Source organism: Bubalus bubalis, chromosome 3 (assembly GCF_019923935.1).
Source record: "Bubalus bubalis isolate 160015118507 breed Murrah chromosome 3, NDDB_SH_1, whole genome shotgun sequence".
Taxonomy (NCBI): Eukaryota; Metazoa; Chordata; class Mammalia; order Artiodactyla; family Bovidae; genus Bubalus; species Bubalus bubalis.
The window spans coordinates 126,729,193-126,744,326 of NC_059159.1; the positions used below are offsets into that span (position 1 = coordinate 126,729,193).

A 15,134-nucleotide genomic window follows, 5' to 3' on the forward strand; every position below is an offset into this window, starting at 1 on the left:
GAGTGAAAGGGGTTTCCCTGGTAGCTCAGCTGGTTAAGAATCTACCTGCAATGCAAGAGACCTGGATTCAATTCCTGGATCAGGAAAATCCCCTGGAGAAGGAATAGGCTACCCACTCCAGGATTTGCTGGTTTCCCTGGTGGCTCAGATAGTAAAGAATCCACCTGCAATGCAAGAGACCTGGGTTCGATCCCTGGGTTGGGAAGATCACTTGGAGGAGGGCATGGCAACCCACTCCAGTATTCTTGCCTGGAGAATCCCCATGGACAGAGGAGCCTGGCGGGCTACAGTCCATGGGGTCGCAAAGAGTTAGACACAACTGAGTGACTAAGCACAGCACATAGAGTTAAAGAGGAAGAACATTGGAAAGGCAGATTTAGACCAGCTAGTAGAGAGAATCTTGAGTGCCCAAATGCCATTTTGCAAGACACTACATTAAATCAATGTTCCCCATGGCTTTCATTCCCTACTCATGTCTTCCATCAGGTAGAAACTATTCTTTTCTTTTCTTTCTGTAGTCTTTCTCTTTTGTCTTATGGGAATGTGAACTCTGAGATTGAGGAGGGGGCAGAAAGCAGTGAAACAGTGACATGGCAGAACCCAGTAGGTGGCTGATCCTGCCACACCCTCCAGCACCTGTCTTCTCAGAGCTCCCCTGTTCACTCAAAATGGTTACCTGGTTACTCTGTTTTTCTGTTGCATATAGCCATCAGCTACATTGCAAGGAAAACTAAATGTAAAACTTGGCAGGGCCATATTAAAAAAAAAAATGGTAGTGGAGAAGGGATGTCATGGGAGTTGGAGATTGGAGGACTGGGTTCAAGTCTTCACCATGCTTACTTCCTAACTGTGCAATTTGGGGCAAGTTCCTTACCTTCTCTGAATCTCAGTTTTCTCCTTTTTCACAGGGATAATGATGTCTACATGTAGGTTTCTTGTAAAGATTGAATGACTTAATGTGTACTTTACAGAAAAAAAAATTAGACAAATCTTTATTATTATTACCCTAAATGGCACAAGTTTTACTTCCAAGAAGAGCTGGCAGTTCTAAGAATCCATAAGTCGCTTCAATCATGTTTGACTCTTTGCAGTGTTGTGGCCTGTAGCCAGCCGGGTTCCTCTGTCTGTGGGTTTTTCCAGGCAAGAATACCGGAGTGGGTTGCCATTTCCTACTCCAGGGGATCTTCCCGACCCAGGAATCGAACCCGCATCTCTCATGTCTCCTGCATTGGCAGGTGGATTCTTTACCACTGGCACCACCTTTGAAGCCCCCCAAAATGTTGATGCTTCCCTACAGTTGTTTGTGCACATCACATTAAGCAATTTCTTTGGGTCTTTCTTTTCCAGCTAGAGTCAGGATTTCTTAAGGGAAGGGAGAGGTTTATTCATCTTTATAATTACTTTAGCGTTGAAAAGTGTCTGGCATAAGGTAAATATTGCTTGAATGAATGGGTTAATTGTGAATTGCAGAAAGTGTCCCAAATTAGGAAAATCTGTGTTATTTATTTTTAGTCCACTACTTTATTATTAGAAGATAGTCAGAATTCCTGAGAACTACCTTATTTTAATTCAGAGTGGCTCTATATTTATTGAACATCTGCTATGTGCCAGGCATAAAATCCCTTATCCTTGAAGAATCTGTGGTCTCATTGGGGAGACAGACACCTGCTCTAATAAATCAAAGACAGCCTGAAATGCACTATTACAGCCTGAGCACAGGTTGCTGACTGACTTGTGGTTTCCTGATCAGTGTGGGCTCAGCGTCTATGGGACTGCCCGTCAGGAAAGGATGTTATGACATGAGAAGTAGCAGTGAGATGACTTCCCAGAGAAAGAAGTAGAACTCCGAGCAGGAAGTCCTGTTTGTTAGTGGGTGTCTGAGTTACACACACACATCTCTCCCCAAGTGCTCTCTTATCCTTCCCCTTTGGCTGGACCTATATTATTGTTGTTACTGAGTTGGCCTGTGCCAGGATCTGTTCAAAGTCAAAAGAAGTTACTTTTCCTTATTGAGGCTGCTAATGGTACCATCACTCCTTTCCTTACCCCCTGATCCTTGCCATGAGGAAGAGGATTTGGCATTTCTTGTGTGGGCCTAAGAGGCAGAACTGTAAACTGTAGGAAGGCAAAATTTAGCTCAACATAAGGAAAGCTTCCTAAAAGACAGAACTATTTGAAATTGGAATAAGCAGCCATGGGGAGTGAGTTCCTGCCTAGAGGAGTGAGATTTACCGAGATTGAATGAATGCTAGTTGTATGTTGTATCAAACATCTTATGGGGACTGGGATTGACTGTAACAACAGCTTCTCCAACTTTCACGTGCATGCAAATTATTGGACATCTTGTTAAACTGCAAATAATAACCATACAATAGTGAGAAAGTGAGCAACAGTCCATGGGGTTTACATTTAATGGAAGAGGCAGGCATTGGTCACAAAAAAATACCTGATTTCAACCTGTTATATCCTTCAAAGGGAAAAAAAAATAGAGAAAATGCCACAGGAGAACAAGATCTAGATTTGGAGTAAAAAGGGAAGCTTCCTTGAAGAAATATTTGGTCTGTAATCTACAGGATGAATACATGTTAACCTGGTGAAGAGGGAAGAACAGGAGCACAAAGCTAAATGGCTTCATTTTTTCACTCAGTCTCTCCCCATCTCTCTCTGTTTCGTACCTTCTCCTTCCCTCCCTCCCACCCCTTCTCCCCACTGCCTGTCTCCCTGCCTCCCTGCCTTCCTCTCTCTCCTAGCAGAGATGTCTACTGCATGGCTAGCTAGAATGCACAGGAATCCAGCAGTGTCTTTAGATACTAACACGAGGCAGGTTAGAAGTGCAATCTGTTGTTGCTCGCTTTGTTCACTGTTCTAATCCCAGTGGCTATAACACTGCTTGGCACAGAAAGTGAAAGTTGCTCAGTGGTGTCCAACTCGTTATGACCCCATGGACTGTAGCCCACCAGCCTCCTCTGTCTGTGGGATTCTCCAGGCAAGAATACTGGGGTGGGTTGCCATGCCCTTCTCAAGGGGATTTTCCTGACTCAGGGATCAAACCCAGGTCTGCCGCATTGTAGGCAGATTCTTTACCATCTGAGCCACCAGGGAAGTTGTTGCTCTGCTTTGTACACTGTTCTAACCCCAGTGGCTATAAAGCTGCTTGGCACAGAACAGATACTCAAATATTTGTTGAAAGAAGCAATTAGTCAATTAGCTAATTAGATACACAGAAAGTAGGAGGGAGTTACAGGGAGGCTGAGTTCATCTCAGGAAGAGAAGGGACATTCTAACAATGTTCAAGGCAACCAGATATAATAGAAATATCTCTGGACTTGGCATGAAAGAAATGAGCCACTTGTTAATTTTAACTGTGGCAAATCACCTAACTCTCTGTGCCTTAACCTTCTTATTCATTGAATAAAGATTATCTTTGCCCTGCCTAGTTCATAGAGTTATGGTGAATAAAATAATAAAACAATAAAATAATCTAAATTTTTAGAATGTAATGTAAAGTACTATTAAATATATTTTTATTATCAGGGTGTAAAAGTAAACTCCCAGTCTGGCTGGTGTCAGGCACTTTCTTTGTGGTATCTTGTAGTGGAGACTCTTGTCTTAGGAGAGAGTTTGAACTAAATGACTCAAATGCTTTCCAATTCAAATATTCTATGGTTATGACACATAAATCCATATGTGTGGGCATGCATGCTCATTCCGACTCTGCAACCCAAAGGACTGGAACCTGCCAGGCTCCTCTGTCCATGGAATTCTCCAGGCAAGAATACTGGAGTGGGTTGCCATTTCCTCCTCCAGGGGATCTTACCGACCTAGGGATCAAACCCACATCTCTGGCATCTCCTGCTTTGGCAGGCAGATTCTTTACAGAATCTGTATTTTAAAGTTATGAATACATGAAGCTGAGTTAAAATACATATTGGATAAAAATGATGTAGATCAAAATGCAAGAAATACCGAGAAGCTTGCTTTACTTAATTGGACAAAGATCTTAAACTGAAATCTGTATATAGGAAGGGGGAAAATCCAAATGTCTAATTTCCCCTACAATTTATGAACTCTCTGTATATCAGCTCTGCAGCCATGTTTACCAAGCTGCAATAAGAAAGGGAGGTTCCCTTAAACTAAAATGTCAGTGATTGGGGTTTTAAGGAATTTCAGATTATGGGGAAGGTCTCAGACACTTAGTGACTCCCTAGTGATTTGAAAATCTTACTGACTGCTGGCAGTAGTTTGCCTGGAGACTGAATTTTATTTCAATCCTTTTGAAAGAGTAAAGAAGCCACAAATCCAGTAGCTGTTCAACACAACAAAGAAGGTGCCTTTGGCTTCTAACAGGAGTGTCTCTGAATTCCTCAAGGAATTCCAGGCCTAGGGTTGATCCAGCTGGCAGGAGGTATCGATCTCCACTTGAATTCACTGAATAAATAATGGTTGCCATAGTTATCGAGCAGTCACAACTGGTTGGAGAGCAGGGAAAACTCTGAGGCACCTTCTGCGAGTTTGGCCATGAGAAAGTCTGGTTACAGGGTTCCATAATCAACCCCCTCCTGAAATCCAGCCCACACATTGCTCAGTTTCTTTCTTCTGATAATGAATATAGGATCCTGAATATAGTGCAAGACATGAGGCATGGAAGGGAAGGGAAAGCTTAAATCAATGGATTGGTATTTTATTCTGGGAAAAGCATCTCTCCCTGCATTATGAACCTAATTTGATATATCTCAGGATTTAATAGAATTTACTATCAGCAGGATGACTGTTTGATCATGTTACAGCAACAAAAAGGTTTCACAAAGGACCAAATCCCAGTTTGTTCTCTTTTAACATTGTTATACCAATACCATTAACCTGGATATTTTAAAAGAAAAGGGTGATCTGACAGTCTCATGAATATTTTCACTTTTCTGTTTCCATTCACTCTTCTCTGTGTGTGTTCAGTCGCTCAGTCGTGTCTGACTCTTTGCAACCCCATGGACTGTAGCCCACCAGGCTCCTCAGTCCATAGATTTTTCCAGGCAAAAATACTGGAGTGGGTTGCCATTTCCTACTCCATTCACCCTTCTCTAGATATCAGAATAATTTTTGCATAGATGGTAGCACAGCTTAGATACCATTTTGTATTCCATTCTTTATTTAATGTAATAGTATATATTTCACCATGTTGCTTCACAGCCTTCATGTCCTTTTTGATGTCTACAGAATCTTCCATTATGAGGACATACTGTTTTTTACTCAACACTTTCCCTATTTTTCTTCATTTTATCCCTTTCTGTTTTTTTTTTTTAATTGGAGTATAATTGCTTTACAGTGTTGTATTAGTTTCTGCCGTACAATAAAGTGAATCAGGCATATGTATACATATATCCCTTCCCTCTTGGGCCTCCCTTCTTCACCCACATTCCACCCCTCTAATTCATCACAGAACACCGAACTGAACTCTCCACGCTATACAGTAGCTTCCCACTAGCTATCCATTTTATATTTGGTTATGTATTTATGTCAAACCTAATCTCCCAGTACATCCCACCCTCCCCTTCCCCATCCTCCACATCCACACGCCAGTTCTCTACATCTGCATTTCCTCTCCTGCCCTGCAAATAAGTTCATCTATGCAAATTTTCTAGATTCTAGGTGATGCCACCCCAAGTGTCTTCTTGCCTACAGTCTTATTCTTTTTTCAACATTTTCTTCAGATAAATTCCCAAGAGTGGGATTACTTGGTCAGAGACTATGGACATTTTATAGCTTTTGAAATTTGCTGCCAAGTTTGCAGCCAGATTTTTTGCTCTTGAGGTAGACAGTAGGCAGCACTAGTGGTAAAGAATCTGCCTGCAATGCAAGAGACCTAGATTTGATCCCTGGGTTAGGAAGATTCAGGAAGATCCTCTGGAAAAGGGGATGGCTACCCACTTCAGTATTCTTGCCTGGACAATTCCATGGACAGAGAGGCCTGGTGGGCTACAGTCCATGGGGTCGCAAAGAGCCAGACACGACTGAACGACTAAGCACAGCACAGCACAGCATACTGAGAGAAAGAGGGCCTCCCAGGTGGCTCTAGTGCTAAAGAATCCGCCTGCCAATGCAAGAGACATAAGAGAGGTGAGTTTGATCCCTGGGTCAGGAAGATCCTCTGGAGTAGGAAACAGCAACACACTCCGGTATTCTTGCCTGGAGAATTCCATGAACAAAGGAGCCTGGCGAGCTAGAGTCCATGGGGTCTCAAAGAGTCAGACATGACTGAAGCGACTTAGCATGCACATACTGAGAGAAGAAAACTTTGCCTGAGATAACAGGGGCCAACGTCTTCTTTCAGGAAGGAGGCTCTGAAATCTACACGCTGAGGGAGAGCAAACTGATTGGCACTGGATGTCAGGCTCCTTTTTGTTCACAGGAGATACAACATTGCTCTGGAACCAGAGGACAGAGGCTGCCTCAGAAGACTGGGTTCAAATCCCAGTTCTTAGCAGTTGTGTGACTTTGGGAAAACCATTTAACCATCTATACAAAATAAGACATCATACTATTTAACATAGGGATAATTTTATATATTATTTTATAAAATATAAGATTACTGGTGTTCATGTCTTGCCACATTATGAAATGCTTGCATCACCTCCTCAGGTCCCCCTCTTCTTCTCTTTGACTTTTCCATCTTCACAGACGAGAAACATGTGCCAGGTATAGGTCAATAGGAGTATGCGAGTGGGGAGGGAGGGGATAAAGAAAAGAAAATCTAGATTCTTCTCAATGCTGGTTAGCATGAAAACACAAGAATGCACTTTGTATTGGGGCAGCTTTTGCATTCGCAAATGGAAAATTACAGCCCCCACTACCAAGTGAGTCTGTCAGGATGGCAAGATTTTTTCATTTACCTGGATGTGTGTCTGTGTCACTCTGAAAAGAGTTGCGTCCTCATGGGGCTTTTGTAAGACCTCTGTCAGATGATGTGTGCAAAATAGTAACCACCCTGTTATTCATTCACTGTGGCTCTGTGCTGGGAACTGTGTGCTTCATCTGTGTTATTCTCCCAAGCTGGTCCTCCTAGAAAGTCTGAATTGGGTATGATTATTATCTTCATTTTGTAAGGAAATCATGGCTTAGACGTTAAGGGACTCTAGGGGACACTGAGTAAGTGACAGGACTGAGATTCAGTCCCTAGTGCTGTTTGATACTGTGTGCGTGCCTGCTAAGTCACTTCAGTGGTATCCGACTCTTTGCGACCCTGTGGACTATGACCCGCCAGGTTCTTCTGTTCATGGGGATTCTCTAGGCAAGAATACTGGAGAGGGTTGCCATGGCACCCTCCAGGGCATCTTCCCAACCCAGGAATCGAACCCGTGTCTCTTATGTCTCCTGCGTTGGCAGGCGGGTTCTCTACCACTCGTACCACCTGGGAAGCTGCATTTGATACTAAAGGCCATGAACTACCTCTAAGAGGGAGGGCACTATGACTGTAAAATGCCATCCCAACTGGCAGAACAGGACACAGTCCTCCGTTAGGGATTCAGGGTTTTTTAAGATGTAACTGCCTCCTAAATTTTCCTATCCTTTTCTATCCCTCTGCAGAACGACATGGGTTAAAAGAACCAAAGAGAGTGGAGGAGCTATGCAACAAGATCACAAGCAGCTTAAAAGAGCACCAGAGTAAGGGCCAGGCTTTGGAGCCCAGTGAGCCCAAGGTCCTGCGTGCCCTGGTAGAACTGAAGAAGATCTGCACCCTGGGCCTCCAGCGCATCTTCTACCTGAAGCTGGAAGACTTGGTGTCCCCACCTTCCATCATCGACAAGCTTTTCCTGGACACCCTGCCTTTCTGAGCAGGAGCAGCCTGAGCAGGGAGCTGCCTCATCTGCTAGCAGCCGCTTGCTAAGTAGCAGAGGGAGGGGGTCTGGACACCTACCATTTTCTGTCCTTCCTTAAGAGAGAAAGCAAGCTCCTGTCGAAATGAAAGACTTTTTTTTTTTTTTTTTCTGGCACTTTTCCTTACATCTGAAAGCCAGAAAACTTGCAAAGTATTGTGTTGGGGTTGTGTTTTATATTTAGGTTTTGGGGTTGGGATGGGAGGTGGGTATAGTTCATGAGGGTTTTCTAAGAAATTGCTAACAAAGCACTTTTGGACAATGCTATCCCAGCAGGAAAAAAAAAAGGATAATATAACTGTTTTAAAACTCTTTTTGGGGAATACAATTATAGTTGGTTTGTATTTAAAAACAAGAACAGCCAAGGGTTGTTCTCCAGGGTAGGATGTGTCTTGAGACTGATCCCTTTAGAATACACTTCTTGTATCAAGGGTATGTATGTGGTGCAAACAAAGCAGAACTTTCCTCTTCGTAGTTTCTTTCTTCCTTTATTTTAACAAATGGTGAAAGATGGAGGATTACCTATACATCAGACATAGCAAAATGATAATGGCTGTTCGCTTCCATATACAAGTGCAATTTTTAAAGTGCTGTCTTACTAAGTCTTGTTTATTAACTCTCCTTTATTTTGTATGGAAATAAAAAGGAGGCAGTCAGGTTAGCAAATGACACATGCTAATTTCCCTAGCAGAGGCTCTGTCCACCTGCCCTGTAGAACCCTTCTGAGGTTTGGTCCATCCAAGATTTTAGGCCATTCTTGATGGATCCAGACCCCTGCCCCAACTGTCCAACTGTCCTAAAGAGGGCTCAGATTATAAGACGGATTGCCACATAGCTTCTTTTTTGTCATGTTTTGTAAATCCTGCCAGAGTTCCCTAAACTTGCTCCAATTATAGAAACTGACTGGCATTCATTCAGAAGCCCCAGGAGCATTCAATAAGTTTCAAGTATATTGAACCCTAGATAAGAACATACAAATAAGTAGGAATGGATCATACAGGGTAAGCACCAGGGATAATAAGGTTTTTTAAAATATATATAATTTAATTTTTGTTATTGGTTAATGAGACAATTTTGGAGAACAGGCAAGTCTTATTATAAAAAAAATAGTGTGAATGTAAGTACTAGAAAGAATTAGTGGGCTGCGTTTCAACATTCCGTGTTCGTACTCCCTTTTGTATGTTTATACTGTTAATGCCATATTATTATGAGATAATTTGTTGCATAGTGTCCTTATTTGTATAAACATTTGTATGCACGTTATATTGTAATAGCTTTGCCTGTATTTATTGCAAGACCACCAGCTCCCGGAAGCTGAGTTACAGAGTACTTAAATGGGGTGTTCACGGTGAACTTGGATACACCACTTAGAAATTAAATAAGCAAATACATATATAAATATAGCAGGTTACATATATATTTATAATGTGTCTTTTTATTAACCATTTGTAAAATAAATGTTACTTTCCATGCGGTTATTTTATGGTTCATTTGCAGTGACTTTTAAGGCAGTACTGTTTAGCACTTTGATATTAAAATTTTGCTTATGTTTTGCTAAATTCAAATAATGTTTGAAGATTTTTAGGTCTAAAAGTAACTTTATATTATATATATACTCTGTATCAAGTCAAAATATCTTTGGCCATTTTGCTAAGAAACAAACTTTGAATGTCAAACTGATGTCATAGTAGTTTTTGTTAGCTTTAAATCATCTTTGCTTTAGTCTTTTTAAAGGAAACATAACAAAACTATGCTGTTTATATTGCCATTAAATTATACAATCAAACAAATGCCAAATGATTGCCTAATTGCTGCAAAGGAGAGTCCAGATAGCAAATCGTCTATGTTTTTTTCCAAGTGTCATTCTGATATTTGATCTTGTATTATGTTTGTGTGAGCTTTTGTGAGAGATTATTTTTATATTAATATCAAGATGATAGGATCTGGAATGTTAGGATCTTGGAATGTTAGAAGGGGCCTGACTTGTCAACTAGTTCAACCCTCCCTGAAATTCATAGAGAAGAGAACTGGGGCCCAGCAAAAGGCAAAGTTATGCAAGATCAAACAGCTGGTAACAAAATCAAGACTAGGACTTAATTCTTCTTTCCATGGTCTTCTTACTTAATTTACTGCATCTACAGGAAAACAGGCTTTTAAAAATAACCACTAATACTTACATTTTACCATGAGTAAAGTAGTACTTTTGCAGTAATTTTTTGAGTTTATATGCAGACATAATAGACATTACTAAATACCAGGAAAGCTAACATTTCATACAAGGTAGCTTCAGACCAAATTCAAGTTGAATTTGAATAAATTAGAAATGCTGTGCATACATATAACCCTTTTGTGCACTGTTAGTCTTAGAATGTTAATCCTTGTTTTTTGTCATGTCTGTAAAGGAGAAACAAAACAAAAAACCAGAGCCCTAGAGAAATGCTGTCACTTTTTATTTTTACACCCATTGGATTTAAGGAAGACTTTTTAGTCAATATTGATTGGTTGGAAGGAATGAAGAAGGTCTTTAGTTATAGGTCCAGATACTAGTGCTGAAAATAAAGATTATAGCCAGTGTTCTTCTGTCTTCCATAGTTACTACAACTATGAGAGCCCCCCAAACCCCCACCAAGTCATCTATCAATTCAGCTCTCTTTTTTTTTTTTTGGTCTTAATGTTGACACACAAGTTTATACAGAGTGGATTACCGAACTAGCTCAGAAGAGGACAGCAAAGAATTAAAGCAGGTGATCTTCCCTTGTGGGAGAGCTCTCTCAGTGCTAATATGCCTTCTGTGGGCAGAAATCAGGAATCCACCAGCTGTTAATGGAGAGTGCCTTGCTTCCATTTCAGACGGCAGAGTTTTCCAAAGTTTCTCTGCTCCTCTAACAGCATTGCTCTTTAGTGGGTATTAACCTTGTGTTTGAAAGAAATGCTCTTGTACATTAACAATGTAAATTTAAATGATTAAATTAAATTACATTTTATCAATGGCTACTGGTCTGTTGAATAAGCACGCTTCATTTAACGGTATTTTCTTAATCATTTATATAATGGTATTTGCTGTGAACTCTTAAAGTGAAGAAAGTGAAAGTGTTAGTAACTCAGTCATGTCCGACTGTTTGCAACCCCATGTGAACTCTTAAACATATCTCGAATGGATTTTTTAAAGGCTTACTAGTGCTGAAAAATTAATAGGCATTCTGAATCAGAAATATATTAAACTTCACTGATTGGGAAGAGGGACATTCTAAATTCAATAACTATCTATTGATTACTTCCTACAAGCAAAGCACAATTGGGTGCTTTGAGGAGATACAAACGTGCAGTGTATGAAGCTTTTGCTTTCAACTGTATATAGTGGAATTAACAATTTGTTGCCTAAAAGTATCATTTAGGCATGTAAAGGATTTCTTTCTGTTTCAAATTAATGGGATATCAGTTATTTGTGAACCAGAATTTATAAGAATCCGGGTTAGAGTTCTCAAAGATTGATTGGTACTCTGCCTTTTTGCTGAAGCCATTACTACCTACTACATTGCTTAGAAACGCCCCTGTGGGCAATGCAAATACAACTTTTATTCAACACTGGCCAAAACATACAGGCTTCCCAGGTGGCGCTAGTGGTTAAGAACCTGACTGCCAATGCAGGAGACTTAAGAGACACGGATTCGATCCCTGAGTGGGGAAGATCCCCTGGAGGAGGGCATGGCAACCCACTCCATATCCTTGCCTGGAGAATCTGATGGACAGAGGAGCCTGGCAGTCTACAGGGTTGCAAAGAGTTGGACATGACTGAAATGACTTAGCATATCCCAAATATATATTCCAAGTGAGTACAAATATTTTTTTTAATTGGCATATAATTGCTTGTGTTTCTGCTATACAAAGAAATGAATCAGCTATATGTATACGTATATCCCTTCCCTCTTGGCTTTCCCTCCCCACCCCCATCCCACCCCTCTAGGTCATCACAGAGCATCAAGCTGAGCTCCCTGTGCTCCCTTTACAGGAGGTTCCCATTAGCTATCTATTTTACACATGGAAGTGTATTTATGTCAAACCTAATCTCACAGTTCCAAATATGGGTTTTTTTTAATGCATGGATAGCTCAAAAACAGAAATGTGGGAGTTTTCATGATTTTCTTTATTGGTTCATACATAAAGTATTTTCTGTGACATCTAGGTGCTGTGTGTGGTCTAGGAGCCAAACACTTCTCTCTGCTTCTTGACAGTACCTTCATTCCTCAACTATAAAATATTGTATGAAGAGAATGAGAGATACAGTAAAGCACCATCTTGCATACAAATTCAAATGTCAATGTCTGGACCAAAGGGATAAAAGAGAAGGGGAGTGGAGAAGCTCGCTCTTTGGGGACTCTAGGGGCAAAAGTCTGGTTTGAGTGGGGAAGGAGGCAAGAAAGATTAGTTTTAGATAAGGGGCATATGCCTATGGATGAATTTCCATTGGTTAAATGGACAAAGATAACACAAGAATTGTTATTTTTGTGCACAATTTTAATTGATTTTTTAAAAAATGTGGTAAAACACACAGAAAACATACCATTTTAACCATTTTTAAATGTACAGTGATGTTAAGACCACATATTGTTGTTTAAACAATCTCTGGAACTCTTCTTACAGAACTGAAGCTCTGTTCCCATTAAACAATAACTCTCTATTCCTCCCTCCCACAGCCCTGGTAACCAATATTCTTCTTCTTGTTTCTATGAATTTGACTACCTAGGTACCTCATATGAGTGGAGTTAGTCCCCTTGTGTCTGGCTTATTTTACCTAGCATAATGTTCTCAAGATTCAGCATGCTATAGCACGTGTCAGAGTTTCCTTCCTTCTTAAGGCTAAATAATATTCCATAACAAATATTATATCACACCTTGTCACGTGTCAATGGACACTTGATTTGCTTCCTCCTTTTATACTGATGTGAACATGCATGTAGAAATATTATCTTTTCAACACTTTGCTTTCAATTCTTTTGACTAAATATTGACTTTTGAGCTTATAAAAAGCCTAATGCAAATTATTTTCAAAGATAATCTTGATTATATGTGATTTTTTTGCCTTAGGCACTGATTTCACACTCTCCCCCATTTTTTTTCTATCAGGTAGCTTCATGACCAAGCTACTTATAAACTTTTGTTCTAAGACTAGGAGAAAAATGGAAAAGAACAAAATCAAAAAACAGAGAATACTAAAATCTGAGAGTATTAAATAGTCCATCATCTTGTCCAAATATTTGAAAAAGTCTGTACTTTGCCCAGCAGGTTGAAAATCTCATCAGGCTTCAAAGAGGGTGGTTCTTGTACCATCTATTATCTGACACCCCTCACCATGAACAAAATTCTTCAAAAGATACTTCAGAAAATTATTCTTCAGTGTCATCCTGAACTGCATTGTGACGTTACTATAAACAATACTTTTGTGTGTTCTATTCAGTTAGTTTTGCAAGCACACTGGCATTTTTGTTTTATTTTTTTTTAAATCTCAGCCCATTTCATGGCTCTAACAGTCAGCCCAAGGATCACTGGCCCCTTAACCTGATCACCTGCCATGATGCTGGTCATCCTCCAGGCTGGGGTTCTAAGGGTATTTTATTTGAGGAGAAGAGGAGACTCAACGCTTATTAGGCATCTGTTATGTGTGCCAGCTATCCTGATAGAAATACTCATCCATGACATCACTTAATGCTCACTGCTGCTGAGAAGGTGTCATTATCCCCTGTCTGAAAATGGGGAAGGGAGCTAGGAGAGGTTGAGTACCTTGCCTGACATCCCGTGAGATTTGAATGCATGTCTATATGGCTCCAAAACCTCTGGCAGCCTTCCTGGAGCTTAGTCTTTAGACCCCTGCCTCCTCTCTGAGCACAGAGATCATTTATGCTGAGTTCCTTGCTCATCAGCAAGTGGTAAGAAACTCTACCCAAGCACAGAGCTACTAGCCTATACTCTGTCACAACCTCATTTTCTCTTTCTGTCAAACTTATCACCTGTCCTACTAATTCTTCAGCCTCCTTGACTCAAGGTATCCACCATTTTGTCTCCGGGAACTCTGTCCCTCATTAGCCTTAGACTGCAGAGCCTTGTAATACGGAAGCTCTGCTCCACTGTTGGAGTTCCTTTCCTGTGCTTTCCCCCTCTAAATACAAATGTTCTCTGTCCTCAGAGTGGACTTCAATCATTCAACGCTTCACAGCTCTTTCCTGCCCTCAGCCAACTTCCCAATTTCCAGTTGATTTAAAACTTACACTCAGGCTCTGTCGTCAACGGCCTCAAAGTTGTCCTCCTTCAGATTCTAGAGTCACCTCTCTGTCCCTTTCTGACCATGATCACTAAACGCACAAAGAGTGGCCTCCTGATCCCCAGAACCTACTTTCTTTGTCCCTGAAGAGGGGTGCTACAGCAAGCAGAGAACCAGGCAGTCCTGGACAGTCTCGGAGTTGTTCTCTTCCCAGAAGCCAGGCCTTCATTTTGCACATTGAATATATGTGTTCCTAACACAATTTCCACCTTTTGTTCCTAAAATCCTAATTTCTTCACTCTGATTATTCCACCCTTGCCCATTTTTTCCTGCGCGTTTCTAATCAATTGTTCAGAATTATACAAAAGTGTTTTTAAGTATATATTAAAAAAGACATGTAAATATACTATCCTAACATAGCTGCTTTCATATGTTTCACTGTCCATATGTACATATTTAGGGTTTTTTTTTCTTATTTAAAAAAATAAAGAGTACATCCTTATATATTTGCATTTTTGCTTCTTACATTGCCAAAAGAGCCTACATGAAACTAAAGTAATATAAAACTGGAAAAATAAAACTGATTTAAAAAGTAAAATATTTCATATATACAAAAAATAAGACTAATTTAAAAGAAAAAATAACTGTAAAATTATTTGTACATGCAAAACAATAATATAACAATCATCTATTAACTTATCACCCAATTCAAGAACTGTTGGAATCTCTATGATTCTCTAATAATATTCCTCACTTCTCCCCAACATCCTGAATTTTGGTTTATCATTGCATATATATATATATATATATATATATATATATTCCTAAACAACTTATGGTTTAGAGTTACACTTTCAAAATTCTATATTAGTTGTATCATAATGTATATATTCTTTTGCAACTTGTTTTCTCTTTGCTCAAATTGTATTTTTCCATCTGTCAACAGATGAATAGATAGATAAATAAGATATATATATACAATGCAATATTATTCAGCCATATAAAAGAAA

General features: G+C 40.0%; 1 protein-coding gene across 7 annotated transcripts in view; it reads left to right on the plus strand.

The window, feature by feature from the left end:
* NR4A3 (nuclear receptor subfamily 4 group A member 3) overlaps positions 1-10,858 on the plus strand; it is a 42,686-nt gene extending 31,828 nt beyond the window's left edge. For all 7 annotated transcript variants that reach the window (XM_025281795.3, XM_044940077.2, XM_025281794.3 and 4 more), the window contains one exon: positions 7,579-10,858. In XM_025281795.3, the coding sequence (XP_025137580.3) occupies positions 7,579-7,826 (248 nt within the window). In that variant the 3' untranslated portion in view covers positions 7,827-10,858. The remainder of the gene's footprint in view (positions 1-7,578) is intronic.
* Positions 10,859-15,134: the final 4,276 nt, after the last annotated feature.